General features: G+C 34.7%; 1 protein-coding gene across 1 annotated transcript in view; it reads right to left on the bottom strand.

Annotated features, from left to right (window-relative positions):
• The window catches only part of Fcp1 (RNA polymerase II subunit A C-terminal domain phosphatase Fcp1), a 130,523-nt gene extending 106,017 nt beyond the window's left edge, over positions 1–24,506 (bottom strand). Inside the window, exon 1 of the mRNA XM_090408113.1 lies at positions 24,274–24,506. Coding sequence (XP_090264239.1) covers positions 24,274–24,506 — 233 coding nt within the window. The remainder of the gene's footprint in view (positions 1–24,273) is intronic.
• Between the last annotated feature and the right edge of the window lie 1,264 nt (positions 24,507–25,770).

Here is a 25,770-nt window from a genome sequence, read left to right as displayed (position 1 = left end):
CAGTGATGTCGCAGAATGAAACATTATTGCTTAAGGATTTTCACAAACATTCATGTAATAGGTGAGATTTCAAATTCATAACCTGCTATTAGCAAATGCTGACTGCTTGGCCATCAAGATATATACAGACTTTATGAAAATATATATTGAGACATTCTTATTTTAAAATGAAACATACTGATATTTTAATTTCTCTCTTCACACAAGCATTGTCTGCATATATGTATACTCAAGGGAATGTGGAAAAGAAGAGGGATATCATAAGATGCTATATCAATGGCCAACCCATTCATAATATTGGTAAAACACTGTTTCATCCATAATCAACTGTATACTACATTAAAAAAAGTTAATACCAAGAGATCAAAGCATTCAGAAGGGTGGTATTTCCAGAAATATTGGTGGTCTGATATAAAATAGCCAACCAGGAGTTTAGGTTAATTGCAAGAAACTATATAAAAGCTAGTCACAGTTTCTATGGAAAGAGAGCTGCACATAAGTCAAATCAGATATGACAACAGCAACTAAAGCTATTATGTCCACATGTCTGTTTGCCAGTTGTGAGAGATGGCAAACTACATTATTAAAAAAAAAAAAAAAAATCACCCACACTTGCTTATCCTTACATTCTTTAAAGGATGAGTAAGTGTGGGCAAGACAGAGATGTCTGGGAATTCATGTCAAATGTCTGCCTGCCTGCATCATTTAAACTGTGATTGGTGGTGAAGGATTACAACAGACAACGAACTACAGCTGTCTCCCCACTTTGCAAAAATTTTTCACCAACAATTCACTGCAGGAAAATTCTTCGCGAGAAAACTGAAATAATGTCATAATAATATACATATATGAAAAACAAATGCAACACAAGAAATATTTTAGAAAATCTAGTTTCTTTCTGCATTATTTATTAATCACAATAAAAAGTCTAAAACTATGAAAATAGGCAAGAACATAAAAATCTTCAGTTGCATTCTGAATAGAGATCCTATAAAACAAGTAAAATATTTCATCTATCTAGCACAGTTTTTAGTAAAGATGGCAGGTTAAATCTGGAAATAGACAACAGAATTAGCAAAGCTGGTATGGTGGATAGTCAGCTGAATAAATTTATATGGAATAAGAGAGAAATTAGCCAAAACACCAAACTAGCAGTACACAAGACAGTGTTCAAACCAGTTTTAAGTTATGAACTGAGAGTTAGGTTAGTAATAAAACACTTGATCAAAGACTAGAGATATGAGGTTTCTTAGAAAAATTAGATGGGGGGAAGAATCCAATGACATCAGTGGCAGAATCATTAAAAATGAAGACATTAGAAAGGAACTTGACATTTTTAGCATTCAAGAATGTGTTAGCAGAGCTAATCTAAGGGTATATGGCCACTTAAATAGAATGGATGAAAATAGGTTAGCAAAACAGGGTTTGATACCAAGATGGCAAGAAAGAGACTCAAAGGAAGACCAAGAGTCTTGATGGACTGATTCAATCAGAAGTGCCTTAGAAACACGAAAAGTTAGATACGACAATATTGGAGTGCTCACAAGTAATAGACTGATTTGGAGGAAAATGTTGATAGGAGATTAATAATAATCTAAACTTAATCATGTATTGCTGTCATAGTAACCTGAACACCCCTTGGGAGTACTTATCAGGAAGTTGATGATGATAAATTTAATTAGATTTTATTTAGCTTTTTATAATATTCTTATTCAGTTTAAAATGAAATTAATATTTTGTATTTTTCTGTTTATTTCTTAAAATATTAATTTTTTTATTTTTTATTTTTTTTTAATTTATTTTTTTTAAAGATACCAAGGCTCTGTAGATGGGATAGTATTAATTTTTTAATAATAATGTGATAGGATCGTTAGGGAATAAAGGCACCAAATTTAAGAATATTTATTTATTTTTGTAACTTTTCACTATTTTTCTGCACACTCAGTGAGTGTGATATTACATATAATAATATAAATAATAATTATATCATATTTAGAGAAGAAACCAATAACCTTTTATGCAACATGACTTAAATCTGATGGATCTTAAAAAAGATTGAACTTAATGCACCACTTAACTCCACGATTATATGGAACTCCCAAGGTACACAAAACTAACATTCCTCTTCCGTCTATCATAGATGGTATTAGCTTGCCTACTTATTTGTTATCAAAACACCTGGCTAATCTGCTAAAGGAGCATATCAGACACATGAACTCCATCAAAAACTGCAACACTTTGTAGAAAAACTAGGAGAAATTTCTATCTTACGAATGGACATTGGTAAGACAGAAATTTCTTCGTCTACAAATGTTCCTGTAGAGCAGGGTTTCTCAAACTTTTTCTGCGACGGAACACTTCACAAATCCTGAAATTTTCACAGAACACCTTGGTTATTTTGCAATGTATTAATTAATAATTTAGCTGATTTTTATTATTAATTAACAATTAATTAAACATCAATTAAAGTTTAATTTAATTGATTTAATTAAAGCATCAATAAACCATCATTAAATTAATTTGTGCTGATTTTCATTGATATATCCCATTCTGATCAAATATATTTATAATATTATAAGTACTTACGAGTGAATGCAGACTTTTTCTCCTGTGTGCTGGTAGTTTTCCCCTCCTTTTGTACATCCTGGAGATCTTTGTAGGCTTGAGGTGGATGACTCACTATCTGTTCCGTCACAAACACATTCAATAAGAGATTTCTTAATACCAAAATTAAACAAAGTGCCTTGTCTCTTATTCATATTAGAATTTAAATCTTATTCCTAATACTTTTAAAAAAAATCATGGCACTCCGGTTTCAGAATAAGCACTTACACACTGCAATACGATCTTGTGAAGAAAGTATTCAGTATTAATAGATTTGAGAACCGGATACAGACTATCTTGATCTTCAATTTCAATGGAAAAATTTCCTTTATACTTCCTTGCTGATTGGTCACTGACATTTGCAACACAGATGTTATTTTGTTCAGTTTTGAGAATAGAGGATACATACATCGCCAATTGTTGTAATTGGCTTGCAGGTAATTTTTATGATCGGTCATAAACGGCGGTATTCTCTTTCCCGATTGTTGAAAGATTTCTATGTGTGAAAATTAACGATACACAGATGTTATTAGGCGTTCTGGGTCTGAGCTTTTCGACATATTCACGAATATTATTCTCCTCAGAATATTTCTACTATAAAATATTTATTCATGAAAAATGCTTAGAAAACTAAAATGACAAATTCCAGAAATTCTCGCAGAACACCTATTCACCTTCCGCGGAACACTAGTGTTCCGTGGAACACAGTTTGAGAAACCCTGCTGTAGACAAAGTTATGACAGATGATCTGTTCCCTCTTGACATCTCCAAACTATTTAGACATTGTCTCAATTCAAATTATTCCTGATGGAATGGGAAAATCTACAAAACTATCTGGTCTTGCAATGGGAAGCCCCCCGTCTCCTCCATGCTGACTTATTCATGGAAAACGTTGAAAAAGATTTCCTACTATCAACAAATCCCAAACCATCAAGTTTGGTGGAGATCACATATTTCTAATCTGGAAACACAGTGTAATTAACTGCTTCCATCATAAAATTAAATTCACTTTAGAACTTGAAAATGAAGGAGCAGTATCTTTTCTACGTTTTAATTTCAAAAAAAAAAAGCAGGAGGCCTCTCTCTTAGTAATACTGTAAGCCCACACATATAGGTTGTTACATACATTTCTTTTCATTGCCAATATATCACAAAATTTAGGTATTATACATATGCTGAAAAAAAGGGCAATCATTATTATAGTTGATGAAGAAACACTAAAATAAGAATTACATTGTCTTCTCCAACTATTGGTGAGTAATGGATATTCTAAGGAAAATGATACAAAGAATACTATTCTCTACTTCTGTTCCATAACAGATTCCAACAGAGCCTCAGTTTCCATCCCTTATATTGGCAAACTTTCTCTCAAAATGGCAATCTCCTGAAATCTCATGACATAAGAATGGCTTTCAAGCCCACTGTGATTATACAAGCTCTGTTATGTTCATTTAAAGATCACAACCCTTTCAACAAACATCCTGGAGTTTACAATATTCCATGTTCTTATGACCTTGTTTACTTAGAGAAAACATCTAGGTTTGGAAATTAGACAAAAAGAGCATACTGGAGATGTTAATAACAACAGAGAAGACAGCCTAGCTTTCCACACTCACCACAATACTGAATGTATTGTGCTGAGTGTGGATGAAATGTAAAGTGGAACCTTACATAGAAGACAACTTCAGTGCCCACAACATCAAAGAGACTACGATGGTTATCCAATCACAAGGCACACCCAAAAAGAAACGAAGGAATGATTTTAGGTGATACTTGGAAGTCACTTATTAGATCTTTCCACACGTCACACTTTAACTGTTCTGTAATCTATCATGCATACCTACTGAACAATGATTGACCCATGCCAGCTTTGATGATCCAAACATTTGTTTTTTTTTACTTTTTGCGTAACGATTCCTACACGTTCAGTTTTAGTTATGTAATGGTTCATGTTTTCTGCTTATTGTATTTTTTTGTTTTTCCTAACTCAGAAGAAGCCACTAGCATAAGTGGCAAAACTAGTCAGTTTAACTATCTATATTATGACAACTTTTAAACCCAGTGTTAGAAATTATAAAATTGACATCTGATAATATTTGTCTCGACTGTAGGTGCATGCTCCCAACGTGAAATGTGTAGTTCATTCTCTTGTGATTTCTCTCATTAATTAACTCATTAATTCACTATGTTGTTGGAGAGCAGGTATATTAACCATTTGGCTAATCAGGCCAACTATTTAACCAACAGTTTGAACTACAGAAATTTCTGATTACAGTTTATTTTTGAACTATTCACAAGAGAAATAACTCTATATTTCACTCTAGAAGCATGCAACTAAATATTTTTTTTTTTGTAAATAAAAAGATAAATATTATCAAATATCAATTTTAATATTTCTTTGTTTCATATAATACTAGTATTCGGAAATAAGGCAAATACTAGTCTTCACCTTATTTCCCAGTATTAGTATTGTATAAGACTAGTATTTCAGTCACAGATGGAATTTTGCCTTAAGCTGATTTGCATCATGAAAGGATTGGTAATTTTACTTGTCATTTTCTTTAATATAATTATGCAGAGGTACACATAGTCTGAAACTAGTCCCGTAAAACAATAATAGCCTTCAAAGCTCTTTGCTATGCACAACAAGAGGAGTTAGTTCCAAAATATACCGGTATAACTGAATGCATCTCATCTTCTGAATTAATTCCATTTAAAAAAATGATATCTAGCGAGTGTCTTAAAGTATGCAGAAAAAAAGTAAAAGGCTACAAAAATAAATAAACATTCTTAAATTTGGTGTCCTTACTCCCTAACTATCCTATCACAGTTTTTGTAAAAAATTAATATTTCATTCTATAGAGTCTGTAATACTATCTAAATAAAGGGAAAGAAAGAAAATGAATATTTTAAGAAATCAACAGAAATCTGCTGATCAGTGAAATACAAAATATTAATTTCACTTTATACAGAATAAAAATATTATAAAATAAGCTAAATAAAATGTAATTAAGTAAATAATACAAAAAATATTTCCTAAAATATCTCTTGTTTTGTATTTGTTTTTCATATATGTGTATACAATATTATTTTAATTTTCTAATGAAGAATTTTTCCAGCAATGAATTGTTGGTAAAGAATCATGTAAACATGGTTTCTCATGGTGTAAACTTTTCATCTAACTGAAGGATGAACACTAATATGCAAAACTCAATTTTTTGTTTAATGGAAGAAACAGGAACTTTAAAAACCTCTTTATTATACAGATGTAGATTTAAATCTGAGAGACTACTTTTGGAATCTGCCACAGATCTACAACATTCTCCTAATCTAAATAAGCTGCCTCATTCTACCAAAAATCTGGGAAACTACTATTATGAGATAACTTATGAACAGGAATGTAAGACTTAAATTAATTAACTAACATGACAGATATAACTTATGTATATATTTTTTATTGGTATAAAATTTTCATCCTAGTATTAAGGGCATCTTCAGTATAAGTTTGCCCTGTTTCATTGTTGAATCTACCAGCCTCTGTTCTTATTGTTGAATTTGAAAATCATATCGAAGATGCCCTTGATACTAGGACGAAAATTTTATACCAATAAATAAAAAGAAGTCTAAGTTAAACCCATCTTACGGTAGTTAATTAATTACTATTATGAGATTGTCAGCAAAATGATCAAGATCTCCTTACTGCGCACACAAAGGGTACCAGTTAGAAGCATTATGTCATCTGGTATTTAGTCCGTGTTTATACTTTGTTCTATTGTGTATATTCCTATCTTTGTGCCTATGAAGGATGCTCTACTGACTAAGGTGAAAAAATACCAGCTTAATAATTAAATAAAAGATATTTAATTATCCCTAGATGTCAATTTCTTTCATTAAACAAAAATATGAGACAGGAAACACTTCAGGATAAAATAATGATTTCTACATTGTGAAAATTGTTTCTTGCAACATGACAATGCATGTTGCAAGAAACCCGCATTGTCATATTCTCGGTGTATTGTAATGGTTTAAAGAAAATAATATGTGGAAAAACATGAACGGCTTGAACAGCATCCTGATTCAATCCAACAAATTGCCTTGGGATGAACTGTATTATTTGGTGCAGTCCAGACAAGTCTGTCCAATAATGGTACTGGACTAGTGGTCAAGTTGAAGGATAATGGTCCAAAATACCTGACTCATATTATCACTTTGTGAGGAATATGAAGAAAGTGTGATAAGAGACAAAAGAGGGATCATACACACACAGACTATTGAGATGTGTGCAATTTGGGTTTTTCTGAAATATAGCACTGTCCAAATATTTATTTAAACTATGGAGAGGTCATCTTTACTTATAGGAGTTGCCAAAAGGTATGCCACTTTATTATTAAATTACTCTGGATTTAGAAAAAGATGTTGAAAGTTTATTTTGCACTTGGTTAGACTATAGTAAATTTAGTTTAATCTTTTATCTAAGTGTGAGCAAACAAAGTTTGTGCCTGAAAATATCTTCAGGACTGAGGAAAGCTAGTGCACCACCAGGCAACTCAGAGCAAAGGTGGACCAAGCTATCATCACTCCTATCTCAGTATCTCCCATAATGCAAAACACATCTCCTTGCGGATATGTATAATGTTATGCATTAAGGGAAGGGCCACTACCCAGACCAGGTGTTGCACTACCTTTCCTCAGTCCTGAAGATATTTTCAGGCAAACTTTGTTTGCTCACACTTGGATAAAGGATTAAACTAAATTTATTATAGTCTAACCAAATGCAAAATAAACTTTCAACATCTTTCTTTAAATCCAGAGTATAATAATAAGGTGGTGTGCCACCTTAATAATAAGGTGGCACACCTTTTGGCAACTCCTATAGGTAAAGATGACTTCACCATTGCTTCTGCCTTGATATCTCCACCTCTGGGCCTGGCTCCCACTGACGAGACCTCAATAAAGGTCAAAACCGGTCTGGATAGTGGCCCCTCCCTTAATGCATAACATTATACATATCAGCAAGGAGATGTGTTTTGTATTATGGGAGATACTGAGATAGGAGTGATGACAGCTTGGTCCACCTTTGCTCCGAGTTGCATGGTGTTGCACTACCTTTCCTCAGTCCTGAAGATATTTTCAGGCGATTTAAAGGATTAAACTAAATTTATTATTAATTTTTTAAACACAGTATACATGAATATATATATATATATATATATATTTATAAAATATCCCGAGTAAATCCTAATTTTAATAATATATATAGTCTCTTGATCCTTTTCAATTTAACATGAAGTTGAATATATATATTCAACTTCAATTTAAAAGGAAAAAAGATCAAGAGGCAATTATCAATCTCATTTTTGATATGCAACAGCATATTTATAAAAAAAGTATTTCTAAATTTGATACAAAGAAGAACTTGGATTCTCAAGATTACATATCTTGTTATTATGCGACAGCTTCAAGAAATCCAAGGAATCATCAGGGGAGGATACTCCATACAACCCACCACCTACAAATAACACACTATCTACACTGTATGCCACAATCTATCAACTATAACATAATGCCTTCTACTGCCACTAATTATATATTTTCTTGGTGAATAATTTCTAGAAATGTAATTTCATAAAATATTTTTCACTGAAAAAGTACTACTTACTAAACAGAGTAACTGAAGCTATGGTGAATTGAGTGTACTCTGTAAATCACATGTTTTTAAAAGCTGATACCCTGTACATAAGATACTACCCAATAAGGAAAGCAAAAAGAAATGCAAAATAAAATAAAATGAAATAACTAAAAGAAGAATAGATATAAAAATAAAATAAGTGTAAATGGAGGGAAGATAAGGGATCCAAAAATTTGGATGCCATGCTGAAAGAATTTTTATTTTTTATTTTTTTAAATTACAATACCCAAGAAATGGCAAAATCTATAGCACATTAGCTGTGTATAGAGCATAGGTAAGGAGTGGAGAAGAAAGAACCTAATTAATATTTTCCTCAAAAAGTGGAGGTTATAGTTATTGATCCCTCAAGGGCTCACTTTAGTGAGTATGGGAGTGGTGAATCCAAGGTACCTGATGCCAGACCATGCCTTATTTTATGTAATATCTATCTGTTATGTTATCTATAGACTGGTTCCTACTCTTCTTTCCTTCTTGCTCCCCCTCCCCTCATCATTTCTATTTTACTTTTCTTCATCTTGCAGTTTGTTTAGTCTTACTTAGTAGGCTAAACAAACACAGGAGAAGGTAATGGCAAACCACTTCTGTATACATTTTGCCAAGAAAATCTTATGACTAGAGGCTTAAGATATTGTGATATTGTGCTAGAAGATGGGACACCCAGGTCAGAAGGCAATGAAATGGCAACTGGGGAAGAGCAGAGAGGAACTTCCAATGAAGTTAACAAGAATGATGAAGCTAGATCAAAACCTTCTGGAAGTTCAATTTCTGATAGAGTTAATCTCAGAAGAAGGTGACTCCACGTTACTGATTTACATAAACTAGGAACATGGAATTTAAGCAGCACTTATCAAGGAAAAGTGGAACTGGTAAAGAAAAAAATGAGAACTCAAGATAAGATGTTAGGATTCAGTGAACTGAGATGGACAGGAATGGGTCATTTTGATAACGATGATTTCATGATGTAATACTCTGGACATGAAACCTTCGAAGTAGCATTCATAATTAGAAGAGAATACAAAAAATACATTTTGGGTTGCAATCAAGTGTTTGACAGAATAATTCTAATCAGAATAAAGATATATCCAGTGAATGTTACACTCATACAGGTGTATGCACACACTACAGATTCAAGTAAAGATGATGTAGAATATTACAGCAGCATGCAACAAGTAGTATACAGTACTGATAAAATGGATTTTATTTTGATATTAGGTGAATGCAAAAGTGAGTGAAAAAGAAGAATGAGGCATCACTGGAAAATTTGGTTTAGGATTTAGGAATGAAGCAGAAGAAAGGATGTAAAAGTTTTGTGTTTGAGAACAGTTGCTTTTTTGCAAACACTTGCTTCCAACAACATAAACTTTGCTCACTTTGCTAGGATATATCAACCAGGTGTATGTAGTATGGTGCACAGTGCTACTGCTACATTGGATGAAGAGCTAGAAGTTCATGAAAATGAGGTTGAAGAACTTTTCCATAATCTGGATAAGAATTTGTCAATAGGGACAGATGGAATATCTGCCCGTTTGTTAAAGGAATGTTCAGCTGAATTGGCTAGGCCTTTCACACGTTTGTATAACTTGATTCTCAGCTCAGGAATGATACCACAGGAATGGAAGGAATGTAATATAGTTCCATTGCACAAGGGTGGTGCAAAAATTGATGTGTCTAACTACTGACCTATTAGTATTTCTGGTGTGGTAGTGAAGATTTTAGAGAAGTTAGTAAGAACTCGCATACAGAAATGGGTAGACAATCATTCTATACTCTGCAGGGAACAGCATGGGTTTATTATTATTATTCAGTCCTCCATGGAGTCAAAAGACTCATCGTGGGAGGTCCTTCCTAAGAACATAAAGTCTGTCAAAGGTCATGTTTTAGCAACTTGCTCATATTTTATAACAATGTTATGGCCGAGTTGGATAAAGGAAATGGATACACTATGATAATGTTGGATTTTTCTAAGGCATTTGATAGGATACCACACGAGAGGCTGTTGCGTAAACTGGAGAATATGGGATTGGAACGATCAGGGGGATGGTTAACAGATAGATATCAAAAAGTGGTATACAGTGGATGTGAATCTGCAAGATTTAAGGTAACCAGTGGTGTACCTCAGGGTCCAGTCCTTGGGCCATTAATGTTCAATCTATACATTAATGACTTCGAGCAGGGTCTATCATCAGATTTGCAATTGTTTGCTGACGATGCGAAGAGAGGCAGGGCAATCAGGGATGCTACTGATATTCAGCAATTACAAAACGATTTGAATAGACTGGAAATCTGGGCAAACGAAAATGGCTGTCAGTTTAATGTTAGTAAGTGTAAAGTTATGCACTTTGGCGTGATTAGAGATCCAGCGGCATATTATATTAGTGGGGTTATGCTACAAGAAACTGAAGAGGCAAGGGATCTTGGTGTATTGATGGATAAGAATTTAAAATTCAAAGGTCACATAGCAAAAGTTGCAAATACAACTCAGAGGATAATTTCTATGCTGAAGCGAACCTTGACATGTAAGGATAAGGAAGTCATTTTGCCTCTTTATAAGGCTTTGATAAGACCACAGTTGGATTACTGTGCGCAGATTTGGTTGCCCGGGTTCCAAGGGAATAAAGAAGAGTTACAAAGATTATATCCGAATTATGGGATATTATGAGGACAGATTGCGAGTATGTGGATTACAGACTCTGGTTAACAGGAGAAAGAGGGGTGATATGATAGAGGTCTATAAACTTTTGAATGGGTGTTATAGCATTTCAAATGATGAAATTTTTCTTTATATGGAAGGCAGGGAGAGAACACGGGGGCATCTATGGAAGTTAAGGTTGTTCTCGGTCAAGAAAAGGGTAAGAGCTAGGTTTTTCTCTCAGAGAGCAGTGAGTGAGTGGAATAATTTGCCCTTAGGGGGTAGTGAGTGCATCTAATGTAAATGAATTTAAGGGAAGGTATGATAGCTGGGATGGGTAATTTACAGCCTCCCTCGATGAGTCCTTGACTCCCTGGAGGTCTCATATAATAATAATAAAAGATGACTTCACTTAATGGAGAATACAGAAATTGAATTATATTGTTGCCACAGTGCTATCCAAGCAGCAAAATACACTACCTAGTGCAGACTGTGGGAAAGATCATGAATAATTGATAGCTGAATTCAAGGGCTAGGAAAAAAAAACAGTATCAGATTTGATGTATATCTTATAAATGGAGCATTCAAAGTAGAAGTCGGAAAGAAATTAAAAAGTTTGGAGAAGACAGGAAGAGAATTAGAACTGTGGGAAAAAACAAAATGTACAGTCATAGAAGCAGCAAAGAAGACTCTTAATAAAAAAGAAAGATTGTAAATGGTTGTCAGAAGAAGCTATTCAAATAGCAGAGGAAAGAAGAACAATGAAACTTCAGAGAAATAAAGAAAGGGTTAGACAACCGAGTGCAGATTTCCAAAGACAGACTAGGAAAGATAAGGAAAAACATCTAAACAAAAGGTGCAAAGAAATTGAAGAAAGAAATATTATGGTATAACAAGGGATTTGTTTAGAAAAATAAACAATGTTACAGGGAAGTTTATCCATAGATTAGGAGTTGTAAAAAGTAATTCAGGTAAATGTCTGATGGAAGGAGAAGCATGAAAAAAAAGATGGAAAGAGTATGTAGAGATTTGTACAAGAAAAATAATAATATTGAATAAGATTGTGAGAATTATAGAACCATCACTTTAATTTCACATGCAAGTAAAGTTATGCGAAAGTGATCCAACAAAATTGGAGCCATATGTGAATAGAGAAATGCCACAAAAACAGGCAGGATTTAGGAGTTAGAGGAACTAGAGACCAAATAGCAAACATGGATGAATTATGGAAAGAGAATTTCAGAAGGAAGTATTCATCTGTTTTATGGATTATAAGAACACTTTTGATTGTGTGGACCACAATAGACTGTGGATTGTAATGAGATCAATGGCAATACATGAATATCTAATTCTCTTGATTAGAGAGCTGTATGACAACTAAGAAGCTTCAGTAAAAACAGTCTTTGGAGAAACAGACGGTGTTTGAGCGAATAAAGGGGTACAGCTGGGTGTATACTGTAGCCCTGTTGTAATAGATTTCACGGTATGATATGAGCACAGATGGATAAGAAAATAACTATTTATTAACTTAGAAGCTAATATTTCGTTGGTATTATATCCAGCATCTTCAGAGCACACAACACAAAGTTTGTTACAAAAGCAAGATAACCGCAATCCGGTGTCTTGCTTTTGTAACAAACTTTGTGTTGTGTGCTCTGAAGATGCTGGATATTAACCAGCGAAATATTAGCTTCTAAGTTAATAAATAGTTATTTTCTTATCCATCTGTGTTCATATCATACCATGAAATCTATTACAACATGTCTGACAAACACATAAGCTTATCCACACTGTAGCCCTACCTTTTTAATATGGGTATTCACAATATTTATAGTAAATATGTTATGAGAATGGCTGATTTAGACAAAGATCCAGCTTAAATTAAGATTATATATATTAAAAATAAATAATTTAATATATGCAGATGATACAATGCTCATAGCAGAAACTAAGGATGATCTGAAGCAGTTGATTCTATTGGTTAAGAAGGAAAGTAACAAAGCTAGACTTGATTTAAACACCAGCAAAACAAAGTTGGTAAGTGTGAAGATGAAATTAAAAGAAGGATAGTCACGAGGAAAAAAAGTGATGTTAAACCTGACAAAAATTATGAAAAATAGAGGTGAGTAAGGCCACATAAGTGAGAATTGTCAAAGCAATGGCATTTCCAGTAGTGTTGTATGGATATGAAAACTGGATTATTAAGAAGAAAGATAGAAAGCAAACTGATTCATTTAAATTACGGATGTCGAGGAGACTATTAAGAATCTCATGGATTGCAAGAATGAGCAAGATGAGGGAAAAAAAAAAAAAGAAGAACAATTATGGCAGGATTGAAGAAAATAGTATAAGGACACTGCCGCAGAGGATATAGTTGAGATATTTAATGAGAAGCTCATAAAGGTCTTTCATTCTTGTGAATGTGACATCATGGAGATTTTAAAAATAGTGGATAACGAGGAGAGACTGACTGTGAGTGAGCAACAGATATATGGGGAATTAAGCAAATTGATGATATATCACTGTGTATTTTGAAGGAATATTATTATTATTATTATTCCTGATACCTCCAAGGAGTCCGAAGACTCATCGCAGGAGGACACCTACAACTGTCTGCCAGGGAGTTGACATCTGCCTAGACATATTTGTTTAATATGAGTCTTACATTGGCCAAGTTCTTAAGAAGTGGAAGGAAGACAAGACTGTACCACTTCATAAAGGTGGTGACAGAATTCGAGCATCAAATTATAGGCCAATCTGTGTGTCAGGTGTTGTGGAAATGTTGGAAAGGCTGGTGAGAATCAGGATCCAGAATTGGGTTGATAACAATGATATTATCTTTGATAGACAGCACAGATTTGCTAAAGGGAGATTATGTTTTAGTAATCTATTTACTTATTACAATAAGGTGACAGCAGTATTGGATGTGGAATTTGCTTTTGTTTCACTCTATTTAGGGCATTTTACAATATTACTACCTTATTATCATAAATGAACTCAATGTAAAACTGCTATCTCACTATAGTCATCTATGAGTCCAAGAGCTGCAGTTGTCAATCATCATAACAGAAGTCCCAATTGTAACTCTAGCACTTCACATATATATATTAATTTATATATATGTGAAGCACTTCACATATGCATTAATTTACCATATAATTTTTAGTCTCATTTTAGTGTTTAAAATAATGTAACGTTAAATTTTCAGTTATTTAATAAGCTATTTACATATATACATGGGTTCCAACCCACAAGAAAAACAATGGAAGTATTTCATTATTTTCATCAGATTTTGCTAAATTAATTAACTCTTCAGAAATAGTATTATCTGTAGCTGATGAATGCTTCAATTTTTCTTTTGTCAAACCATTCAAAGGTTTTTTTTTTTCCTTATTTTTTTGAGATTTCATTGCGTGAATCTAAAGGATTTTTTATAAGATAGTTACATTTAGTTCGTCCACATGTATTTTCTTAGTAATTTTACTATCAGGAGCAATTGTTTTCAATAGAGTTGGAAGAGTATCCATAAGCCACAAAAGCAGATTGTGTTTGGCATCCAGGGCCGTTCCGTGGGTTTACGCCGCCTGAGTGCAAAATTTTTGTGTCCCCTCCCGCTTCCATTAAAAATTAAAGAATCCCGAAGTACAATAACACATTATGAATTATTTTATTATACTGCACATTAAGATGAATGTATATTAAAATAAAGAAAAAACACAAACAGTAAAAAAAAATATTTTTATATAATAAACAAACATACTCCTATAATGTAACATGGAACATGACAAGAAAAGAAGAAGAGACTCTCAGAATAACTCAGCGTGCAATAGAACGTAGGATTTGTAACATCAGCAAAATGGAACATGTTAGAAACACGGAACTAAGAAAGAGATGTGATAACTGCGGTATATGTAAGATGTGTATATACTAATGCATATACATTTCTTAAAGTGTATATGCATTAGTATATACACATCTTACAGAAGTGTATATACTTCTATGAAAGCAGGATGAGATGAGCAGGTCACATAGCCAGTCTCAGGGATAACAGATGGACATATAGAATATTCAACTGCCAACCAAGAATAAAGAGAAAACCAAGAAGACCACCTACAAGATGAGGAGATCCACAAGAAATCTATGGGTATAACATGGAAGAGAAAGAGAGAGGCTCAGGATTGAGATCGTTGGAGGCATCTTTGTGACCTGCACTCATGGAGAAATGTGAAACATAGGTCCATCAAGAAGAAAACTCAAGAAACTCCTAGAATGTTTGTTCAGTGTGCTGAGAGAAGTGAATAAAGTAAGTTGTGTTGAAGCTCATATCATTTATTTAACTACCCAGCAACTCAGCCCCTCACTGAAATCTCTCACATTCGAAGGTGACAAATATGCACAAACAGTTCAGTGTGTTATTTATTCCCTATTTTTTATGAACGTGCTTGATTATACCGCTCCGGTACGGATGCAGCCTATCTGCATCATATGCACATAATCTTAATTCTGCCTCTTTAATTTGTTTTTCGACACTGGTATTTGGAATTGGATTTAAACAAGGTCGTAGTGTGCTTATTTTAGATTCTACATTCTGCTGGTGTTTTGGAATGTTTGCATAACGAATCAATAGGCATTTGCTACCATTAATACTTATAAAACCCTTGCCGAGCGTGGATTTGCAGAACGCGACTTTGCACATATGCGTTATCTTAATTGTTTCCATTTAATTTGTCCAACGCTAGAATTTCATTCATACGTGGTACGCTGCAGAGCGTCGGCCGGCAACCCTGCTTGGCGCTGCCTGCTAGCTGAGTGACCCAGGCCAAGTTGTGATCATTTCACTCATGTTAGCAGAGCTGTAATCACGTATTTATCCTCTTCTCCTTTTGCATTTGTATTTCTTTTAATTTCAAAAATTCAATATGACATCTACGAGGAAGAATGAAGATGATAAAGCAGCAAAAAGACGCAAAGTTTTGACATTATCTTAGAAAATTGAAATTTTAGATAAGTTGAAAAATGGTACACGTGTTTCATTGCTTGCAAGAGAACTAGCTATAAATGAATCAAGCATAAGAACAATACGGGAGAATGAAGAAAAGATTCGGTCTAGTGTCAAAGCTTCAGGCGATATTTCGGCAAAGGTTGCTCAAGTTTCAAGAAGAATTCCACAATTGGAAAAGATGGAAAAAATATTAATAGCTTGGATTGTACAAATTAATTGTACAAATGGCAAAAGCAATTGGCAGCGAAGGATTTTCAGATATGGAAGAAGGAGAAGTCAAAGAATTAATCGAGAATGATGATCGAGAAATGATGAATGAAGAATTGGATGATCTTGTAACACCAGCCAACAGTGAAAGCAGCGATAGTGAAGAAGAAGAAGATAAAGCACCTTTAACTTACAAGAAGTTAAACAAATTGTTAAAAAAGGCACAGGAACTGTCTGATTTTGCAATGGAGATTGGCCCAAATGAAGAAAGAAGAGGACACTTTATGAAAGGCATTGAAAAACTATGCGCTCCTTACCACGAAACTTTTAAAGAGTTGCGTCAGTCATTGTCCCAAGCAAAAATTACTAGCTTTTTAAAAAAATAATTGTATCATGTACCTACTTATTAAGCAGTAATAAAAATCCTTTCAATTAACATTTGTTTTCTTTCATTTTTCCCCTTTTAATTATATTTAGGTTAGTTTAAATTATACATACATACTTTCTTAATTTGAACGATACCTAACACATTTTTTTCCATAGAAAGTTGACTTTGCGGAACGCGATTTTGCCGTGTGCGCAATGTATTAATGACATAACCCCCCGCGTTCGGCAAGGGTTTACTGTATCACAAAATTTACAATAAGCAGTGTCCTCCAACCATTCTCATTTGAATTTTTGCTTATATGAATTTTTCATCTTTTTAGATGAACCTTATAAACCTGAATCATAACTATTATCATTTTCTCTTTTATCTGAATTAACAGTGTCAGAAGTGTTTTTTTTGTGAGTGGGAAGGGCTGGCATTGAGATCTTCACTTTCAATGGCTTGTTTATATACTTTATTGACTGATGCACTGCACATTCCCCCCCCCCCCCCCCCGAGATTTAGAATCAAATTTAAATTTAGAAAGTTTTTCTTGCCACTTGTCCATGTTTAAAAGGAAAATTTAAATAATAATATTTTTGATGAAGAATTAAACAAGTTTTTGTTAATAAAATTAATAAAAACACTGACTTCTTATAAGGTGCGAGAAGTTTTTGAACAGCGAAGAATATATTTTCATTGGCTAATGCCAGTCGGATTGCGTGAATACGGGATCGGGGGGGGGGGAGACTAGCGAACATTGAGAGGGGTAAGAAAAAAAGAGAAATCATATTCTTGTGTCACTGAATGTGACATATGAGAAAAATATTAAACTCATGTCTAACTCTCATGCTGTTGTTATTGTTATTATTATTATTATTATTCGGAAGGAAAAAAGTACTAGATCTGTTGGTGAATGTACTAGAACACTAAAAATTTATAGAAAGTACTAGATGTGGTCATCCTGGTTTCAATTTTATTGAGGTTTCATCATTGGGAGGCAGGCCCAGAAGTGGTAATACTAAGGCAGAAGCAATAGGAGAGGTCATTTACCTATACGAGTTGCCAATAGGTGTACCACCTTTTTATTAAATTACTCTGGATTTAGAGAAAGATGTTGGAAGTTTATTTTGCACTTGGTTAGACTATAATAAATTTAGTTTAATCCTTTATCCAAGTGAAAGCAAATAAAGTTTGCACCTGAAAATTATGAATCCATAGATTTTCAGGTGCAAACTTTTTCTGGCAGCCTATGATTCTGGCAACCTATTCTACTCATTGACTAATCTCCAAGCAAAAAATCTAGTTCAACACCCTTGGTCACTCGTCTCTGGATCCTCTCCACTTCTTCATTGCCAAGAACCCCTGGATCTGAGCACATCAGTCAAGATGAGATCTTATCAAGGCTCAATAAAGAGGAACAATAACCTGCTTGTCTCAAAGCTCGCCAAGGTATATTTCAGCAACCAAGTAATCCTATGAGCTGTTTTAGCCACTTTTGCTATGTGCACCCTAAACTTTAACTCTACATCCACTAACACTCCCAAATCTCTGGCTTCGTCAATTTCCTGGAGTACAGTTCCACCAACGTCGTATACTGCTGATAATCTTTTCACCCCAAAATTCATAACCTTACACTTTGCCACATTAAACTGACATCCATTCTCCATTCCAGTCTGCCAATCTATCCAAATCATCCTGCAAAATTGTGACATCTGAATTAACTATTGCTCTACCCAACTTTGCATCATCAGCAAATAACTGAAGAGTTCCTCTCAGATCTTTTCCTATCTTGTTAATGTGCAAATTAAACAGTAGCAGTCCAAGAACAGAAACCTACAGAACACCACTAGTCACAGGCCATCTTTCGGACTACTCCTGAATAAACTACTCTCTGATATCTCTCCATCCACTATCCTCCTCACCAACCCTATATCCACCCCCATGTGCTGCAGTTCAGAGTATCACTGTAAATCCCATTACCTTTATCCAACTCAGCTGTCACTGTATTATAAAACATTAGTAAGTTATTGAGGCATGACCTACCTACACTTCACAAAACCATGTTGTCCCCATTGCAAAGTGCTCACTTAGTAATTCTATCATTTTGAATTCAGTTACCTTCTTACCATTGGCATTCATTAAATTCATTCTGCCATAATCATTCTTTTTTTTACTTGCAGCATATCAAAAGAACTGCTTGGGATTATCTTTATCCTGCATTGCTAATTTCCTTTCATACTCTGCTTTTGCCTTGCTTATCACACTAGTTACCCTTCTGACCTGTGCCTTGTACTGTTCATGTTCCTGCTGGTCACCTTTCTCCTTAAATTTCCTCCACAATTGTTTCTTTTTCTTTCTTTCATTTTTTTTGCAGTTCCAGCTTGATGATATTCATCCATTTAACTCCCACTTGATTTACTCTCCCGACTCTAAATATGCAGTTTGCCATTACTTTCCTCAAATACTCCTTTACCACTTCTTATGCACTATCAAAATCCAGCTCTTACAGTTTTACATGCCATGGCACTGATCACTTGGATCTCCTAAGATGCAAGCACTGTAATTCCACATATACTCCATCTTAACTGAAAATTCCACACACTTGGCCTTCTCCCAGGTCAAGACCATACGATCACTCTCTCCAACTGGTGGCAACGTGGTCATATTCATTACAAACAAATTCTCAGATGAAATTACTAGATCGTACTCTCAAACCATTAGTATATTCCATCACATGCATCTCAGGTAGTTATCCCTTTATATTGGATAAGATATCCAATAACAGAATACAGCATGGAAGACTGTTAATTAGAGAATATGGGTTTGGATTATAAAATATTAGCATGGATAAGAGGATGGCTGACTGAGAGATATCAAAAAGTGGTATATGGGGTGAGTATGCAAAATTTAAGGTAACAGTGGTGTATTCACAAGGATCAGTCTTTGGGAAGGATTTGACATGCAACATAAAGCTATTTGCTGATGATGCAAAGATAGGTTGGGTAATCAGGAATTCGGCTGATATGCATGACTTGCAATATGATTCAAATAGGCTGGAATTGTGGAGATGTGAAAATTACTGTCAGTTCAATATTAACAAATGTAAGGGAATGCAATTTGGTGTGATTAGATATCCAATGTCATATTATAGTGGTGGGATTATGCTAAAAGAAACTGATCAGCTAGGGAGTTTTAATAGACAGGAAGTTGAAGTTCAAGGGTTATACAGCAAAAATTGTAAATACAACTCAGAGAATAATTTTGCCTCTTCACAAGGACTTGGTAAGACTTCACTTGGACTATTTGCGTGCTGGTGTAGTCTCCTGGTTTCCGTGGTGATTCTGATAGAGTGGAGAGGGTGCAAAGAAGTGTTAAAAATGATAGGATTGTGGAATACTGATGAAGAGATTGAGAATTTGTACACTGCAAACACTAGCAACCAAGAGAAAGAGGGGTGATATTTATTTATTTATTTAGCGTATGGCTCACACATGAAAAGTTACATTACATTAATCCTTAATATATATGGACATAGTAATAGACATATGTGCAATAAGAAGACATAATACAGTCATAAAAGAGACATTCAAGAATTGGCTACAACTGAATGTCTAGGTTGATTATCCAGTCGACTGCACTTGGTGTAGCATGGATGAAGTCTGACAGGTTTCCACTGTATGCACGTAGGACACATTCTGCTATAATGTGATTAATTGTCTGGCAGGGTGATCCACAGTCGCACCTGGGTGAGGCAATCATGCCCCATTTGTAAAGGTGGTCTGCACATCTGCCATGGTTGGTGCGGATTCGGTTAAGGGCAGACCAAGTTTTCTGAGGTAGGTCAAAACCCGAAGTTATCTGTGTTGGGTCCACTAATTCATGGAAGTTCTCTGTTGAAGTGTTACACAAGGACTCTTTCCACTTCTCCTTCATGTTGAAGCTTGTCTCTGCAAGATTTTTTGCTGTTAAGATTGGAGGGTGCCTTAACTTTAGCCTATTTATTTCTAGGGATGGGATGTCTTCATGGATTGGAAGATTTTGGGTTTCCATGATTTTGCTGTATTCATGTAGAAGAAAGTTGGATCTGCAGATGTATGGAGGCAGAATGTTGCTTAGCACTGGGAGCCAGTAGGTTGGGGATGATTTTACAGTTCCAGAAACAAGGCGCATAGTGGTGTTAAGCTGGGCATCAACCAAATACACATGGGCACTGTTCAGCCATACGGGTGAGCAGTATTCAGTTGTAGAGAAAACAAGGCCAAGAGCAGTGCAGCGAAGCGTTGTTGCTGAGGCACCCCAAGTTGTTCCACAGTTTTTGCAGTATATTGTTTCTTGTTTTTAGCTTGGATGCTGTGTTAATGAGATGTGGTTTAAAAGATATTGTTCTATCTAGAGTGATGCCCAGATATTTTGGGAATCTGTTGTAGTGTAGAAGTTTGTTGTTGAGGTAGACCACGAGTTCTTTGTTAACCTGGTTATTGTTCAGGTGGAAGCATGAAACTTGTGTTTTGCTAGGATTCGGGCATAATCTCCATTTGCTGAAGTATTCATCTAGGACTGCAAGGTCGTTTGTTAGTGTATCTTCCATTGTAGCAAAATTGGTGTCTGGTAGCTAGAGCAATGTCATCAGCATAGCAAAACTTCTTAGAGGCTGTATGAGGCATATCTGTGATGTATAAGTTAAAAAGGAGGGGAGCCAGAACTGACCCCTATGGTAATCCATTATCCAGTGTTCTTTGTTTGCTTCTGTTCTCGTCCATACACACTTAGAACAGGCGGTTGCTTAGCATGTTATCGATTAGTTTTGCTACTGTTTTGCAAGGGACTGCACCATGCCTCCAGACTGTGTCATAAGCTGCAGTAAGATCTACAAAAGCTACAGCTGTTTTCCGGCATTGTTGGTAGCCTGCCTCTATATGTGTGGTGAGTGACAGAACCTGATCACAGCAGCTTCGTTTATGTCTGAATCCAGCCTGTTCCACTGGGACTTGTTCTAATATCTTAGGGACAATTCTATTAAGGATGAGCCTTTCTAGGAGCTTATAGCAGGTGCTAAGCAGGGAAACTGGTCGGTAGTTTTCTGGTTTGTTGTTGGTTTTTCCTGGTTTTAAGATAGGGATAATTTTTGTCCTCTTAAACTCTTTTGGAAGTCTACCAGTCTGGAGGATGTCAGAGAAAAAGCAAGCCAACCACTGTTGAGCTTTTTGGCCTGTCTTCAACAGGAATTCAGGATGAATTCCATCGCAACCTGGAGCCTTGCCTGGTTTCATATCCATTAGAGCAGTGTTAATATCTTCAAGAGTGAAGGGCCATGAGTATAGAGGGTCTGATGGTCTGTTATGTTTCAAATATGTAAGTTCTCTTTTTATTTGAAGAGTGTGTTGTTTGTCCTTGGTGGTATATCTTGACGTGTTGACAATATGTGATGCATATTGGTTAGGGGTGATATGATTGAGACTTACAAACTTCTGAAAGGATCATACAAGATTTCAGTTGATGGAATTTTTCATTTTATGGAGGATGGGGAAAGAACAACAGGCTATCCTTGGAAGCCGAGAATGAATGCCGCTAAGAAGAGGAGGGGGGGGTAGAGCTAGATTTTTTTTCTCATAGGATGGTGCATGATTAGAATGGATTGCCACTGGATGTTGTGTGTGTAGGCAGTGTGAATGAATTCAAGAACAGATATGACTGCTGATGTGAATAGTATGGCATCCCTCAATGAGTTCCTGACTTCCTGGAGGTCTCTCTCTTAATAATAATAATAACATGGTTAATTTAGGATATTGCTAACATTGAGCAATCCAGCACATTTATTGGAAAAATCGAAGTTGAACCAAAAAAAAAAAAAGCACTACTAAAAGAATAAAAATGTGTACTGTTTGAATCCTAAAAACAAACAAACATTTAATGGAATTGAAAATCACCATTTCCTGTGACAGTAATTACAATTAGAAAATTTTTGTAATGGATAAATCAAAGCTGTACCTACAAATGTAATAGGGCTTCAATACTTTCTTTGAACAACCATGCATATCTGAAAATATTACTATGAAGCAACTTGGTAACATTCCAGAGGTTCTTGTGTGACTCATGATATATAATGAACTGAACATTAATGCATTTTTCAACTAAATGATCAGTTTGAGCAAAGTAGGATGAATCATAAAAGAACTTGATAAATATCAACTAACAGCAATAAACTGAAATTTCCTAAGCACCTTTGCAATTCATTCTGAGATGACGTTTAGATATGCAATGGGGGTCTGCAAATTTCATCTTGATTATGGAATATGTGGGACTGGTCAATATTTTTGTTTGGAATATTTTGGATCATAGCCACTTAGAATAATAAAATCTCTGGTTTCCAAATCTGAAAAATTTGCTTTCCACAAGAAACTCTAAAATGAAATCTCAATCTGAACTAAGAAGCAAACATCTTTTCTCAATTGCTGCAATCCAAAAATAACTTTAAAAATATATATATTGATTAGATCTCTCCAAATATCCCAAATCAAGATAAAATGCAAATTAATGAGCAAGTGATAACACTGTAGGGTAAACTGATAACAGCAATGTTTGACTTTTCTCATATTATGATAATCAACAATAGAAAATGCATGATTATGTCATAATGAAAGACTGTTAGACCAGTGTTTCTTGAAACCTTAAGGTTCAGCAAAAACTTATAAGAATTCCCCAGAGCATGCATTCATAACTTGTATTAGATGTAGTTTCAAAAAAAAAAAAAAAAAAACTTTGCTGAAGGGATAAAATACTAATTTTTATTAAATTGACTTATTTCTAGAAAAATAATTTTACTTTACTATTTGTAACATTATGTATCATATGTTTTTGTTTTTTGTGATTAAAATATTTTGCAATTCATTAATTGCAAAATATTTTAATCATTTTAATCAACTGTTAATAATTCCTTTCCTGGTAATTTTTTTAATAAAAGTTTTCATAGTGGTTTCACAAAAAAAAAAAAAAAAAAGAAATATTTTGAGGGCTCCACAGTCACAATAATATTCAAGAAACAACGTGCTAGAAAAAACATGCAATTTTTTTCTTCTCTAGCTAACTTCATACTTCCAATGAGTAAGGTAAGGTAAGGATTTTGCATTGGGAAGTAAAAGTATTGTTTATCAGCTCATGTATCAATATAGCAGCAACATCTTGCAGGTTCTTTCTCCAAGTCCTGAGTTCACCTTAGATAAATATCAACTGCTGAGGGTTAAGGGCTGAATTATGCAACTGCAAAAGCCATGAACGTCAGGAAAAATTTTTTATTACTTATTAGTTTTATATTAAATTTATGTGTGAACATTAAGTGTACTTTGATATGATATATGAGATATAGATTGGCAACATCTGTGAAACTGATTAATTTTGTTTGAAATTGTACACTGACGGTCTGCTGCTGATGAGACTGATATAACTTCATTCAGGATAAACTGAATAGGAGTAATTCAATAACCATACACACAATATATATATTTATATGCTGTATCCTAATACCAAACGTCATTTTTTTTTATTTTGTAGAAAAAAAAAACAACAACAAAAAATGTAAATAAATTATATGCTGACAAATTGGCGCAATATTTTAAAATATTTTCAATTATGACAATTTTCAGGTGTTGAAACACATGACAACTGCATGTGAAGTATTATTATTATTAACATTTAATAAAACGGAAGTGTTTCTTGATGACCTCATTAGTATTGAAGAATTATGAAAAATTTAAAACATGCTGCAGACGACATACCCAGGATTAATCAAGTCCCCTTCTTTACATAAAAGCTCTTGAACTACTCCTTCTGTTGTTGATTTAAGCTTTTGGGGTTGTCTCTCAGAAGATCCCTTTGCATGAGACCCATCATCATAAAGTAATAAAATGGTGCCTTGACATAACTGGCTACCAGGTTTCACTTTCCATTTCAACAAATAAATGGACTCCTTCCCATCAAAACAAAATTCACCAACAGCGGACGACTCCATGTTTTCGATTACTACACGCCATCTAACGGTCATAATACTTAAATTTAGTAATACAGTTCTACTAAGATAATAGTAAATTTACCGCCCAAAACAAGCGATAGAAACATAGCTATATTTTTACCGCCCAAGCAAGCAATAGGAACATAGCTATATTTTCATTTGGGAATCCTACTACGATTCTGCATGGATCGTAATGAGATCTTCAGCGTGAGATAATATGATTTTTTAATCCAACATGAAGATATTCTCCTAATATACTATTTATATTATAAATTAATTTCAGGCGGTATAACAAATATAACGAGTTGCTTAACTGGATGTTTCTTCTGTCAAACTAAAGCAGAGCAGGAGGAATGGGATTATTCAAAATAAACAATTTATTATACTTGATATGAAATTAATAGCGTATTATGGTATTATTCAGCGGTAATTAGGTAATGAAAGGGATTTTTTAATCACACACACAGTCACTACTTGTAGCACATTTATGCTTTGTGTGTGTGTGTGTGCGCGCGTGCGTGCCTGCTATTCGAAAAGAACATGAAGTTCTTTGCTCTTGGTCCTTCAACACACGCACGCACGCACACACAAAGCATAAATGTGCTACAAGTATTGACTGTGTGTGTGTGTGTGTGTGTGTGTGTGTGTGTGTGTGTGTGTGTGTGTGTGTGTGTGTGTGTGTGTGTGTGTGTGTGTGTGTGTGTGCGTGTGTGTGTGTGCGTGCGTGTGCGTGTGCGCGCGCGTGCGTGCGTGGTGTGCGTGTGTGCGTGCGTGTGTGCGTGTGTGTGTGTGTGTGCGTGTGTGTGTGTGCGTGCGTGTGTGCGCGTGCGTGCGTGTGCTGAAGGACCAAGAGCAAAGAACCTCATTATGTTCTTTTCGAATAGCAGGAGGTTATAATCGATTCAGGATCAGGAACACATGCGAGGAAAATTTATTCAAGAAAATTGAAATAATGGATTGAAAACAACATAGGTAAAGAAGGAGAAAGAGAAGCAGATTCGAAAGGTCTGAAGTTGAAGACTGCGAATAGGTGGTACCTTTTGCTAGTGTTGTATAGGTATAAGGGAAGATGGAATTATGATATCAGTTCGCTGGAATAACATCTATGCTAGTGGTTATAGAACTACAACATGCACTGCGGCATGGATACTATTCCATTCCAGTGCCTATAGAACGACAGACAAGAAAGAAGATAACAGTAAAGAAGGCTTGGAAGAGAGAGGGATTATTGATTACTCGAGAGGCTTTATCTGGAGAGCATAAA

Source organism: Typopeltis vanoorti, chromosome 18, assembly GCF_054136105.1.
Source record: "Typopeltis vanoorti isolate ZY-2024b chromosome 18, IOZ_Tvanoo_1.0, whole genome shotgun sequence".
NCBI classification, from domain to species: Eukaryota; Metazoa; Arthropoda; class Arachnida; order Uropygi; family Thelyphonidae; genus Typopeltis; species Typopeltis vanoorti.
The sequence above is the reverse complement of the archived record's forward strand: the minus strand, read 5'-3'. Positions and strand labels throughout refer to the sequence as shown.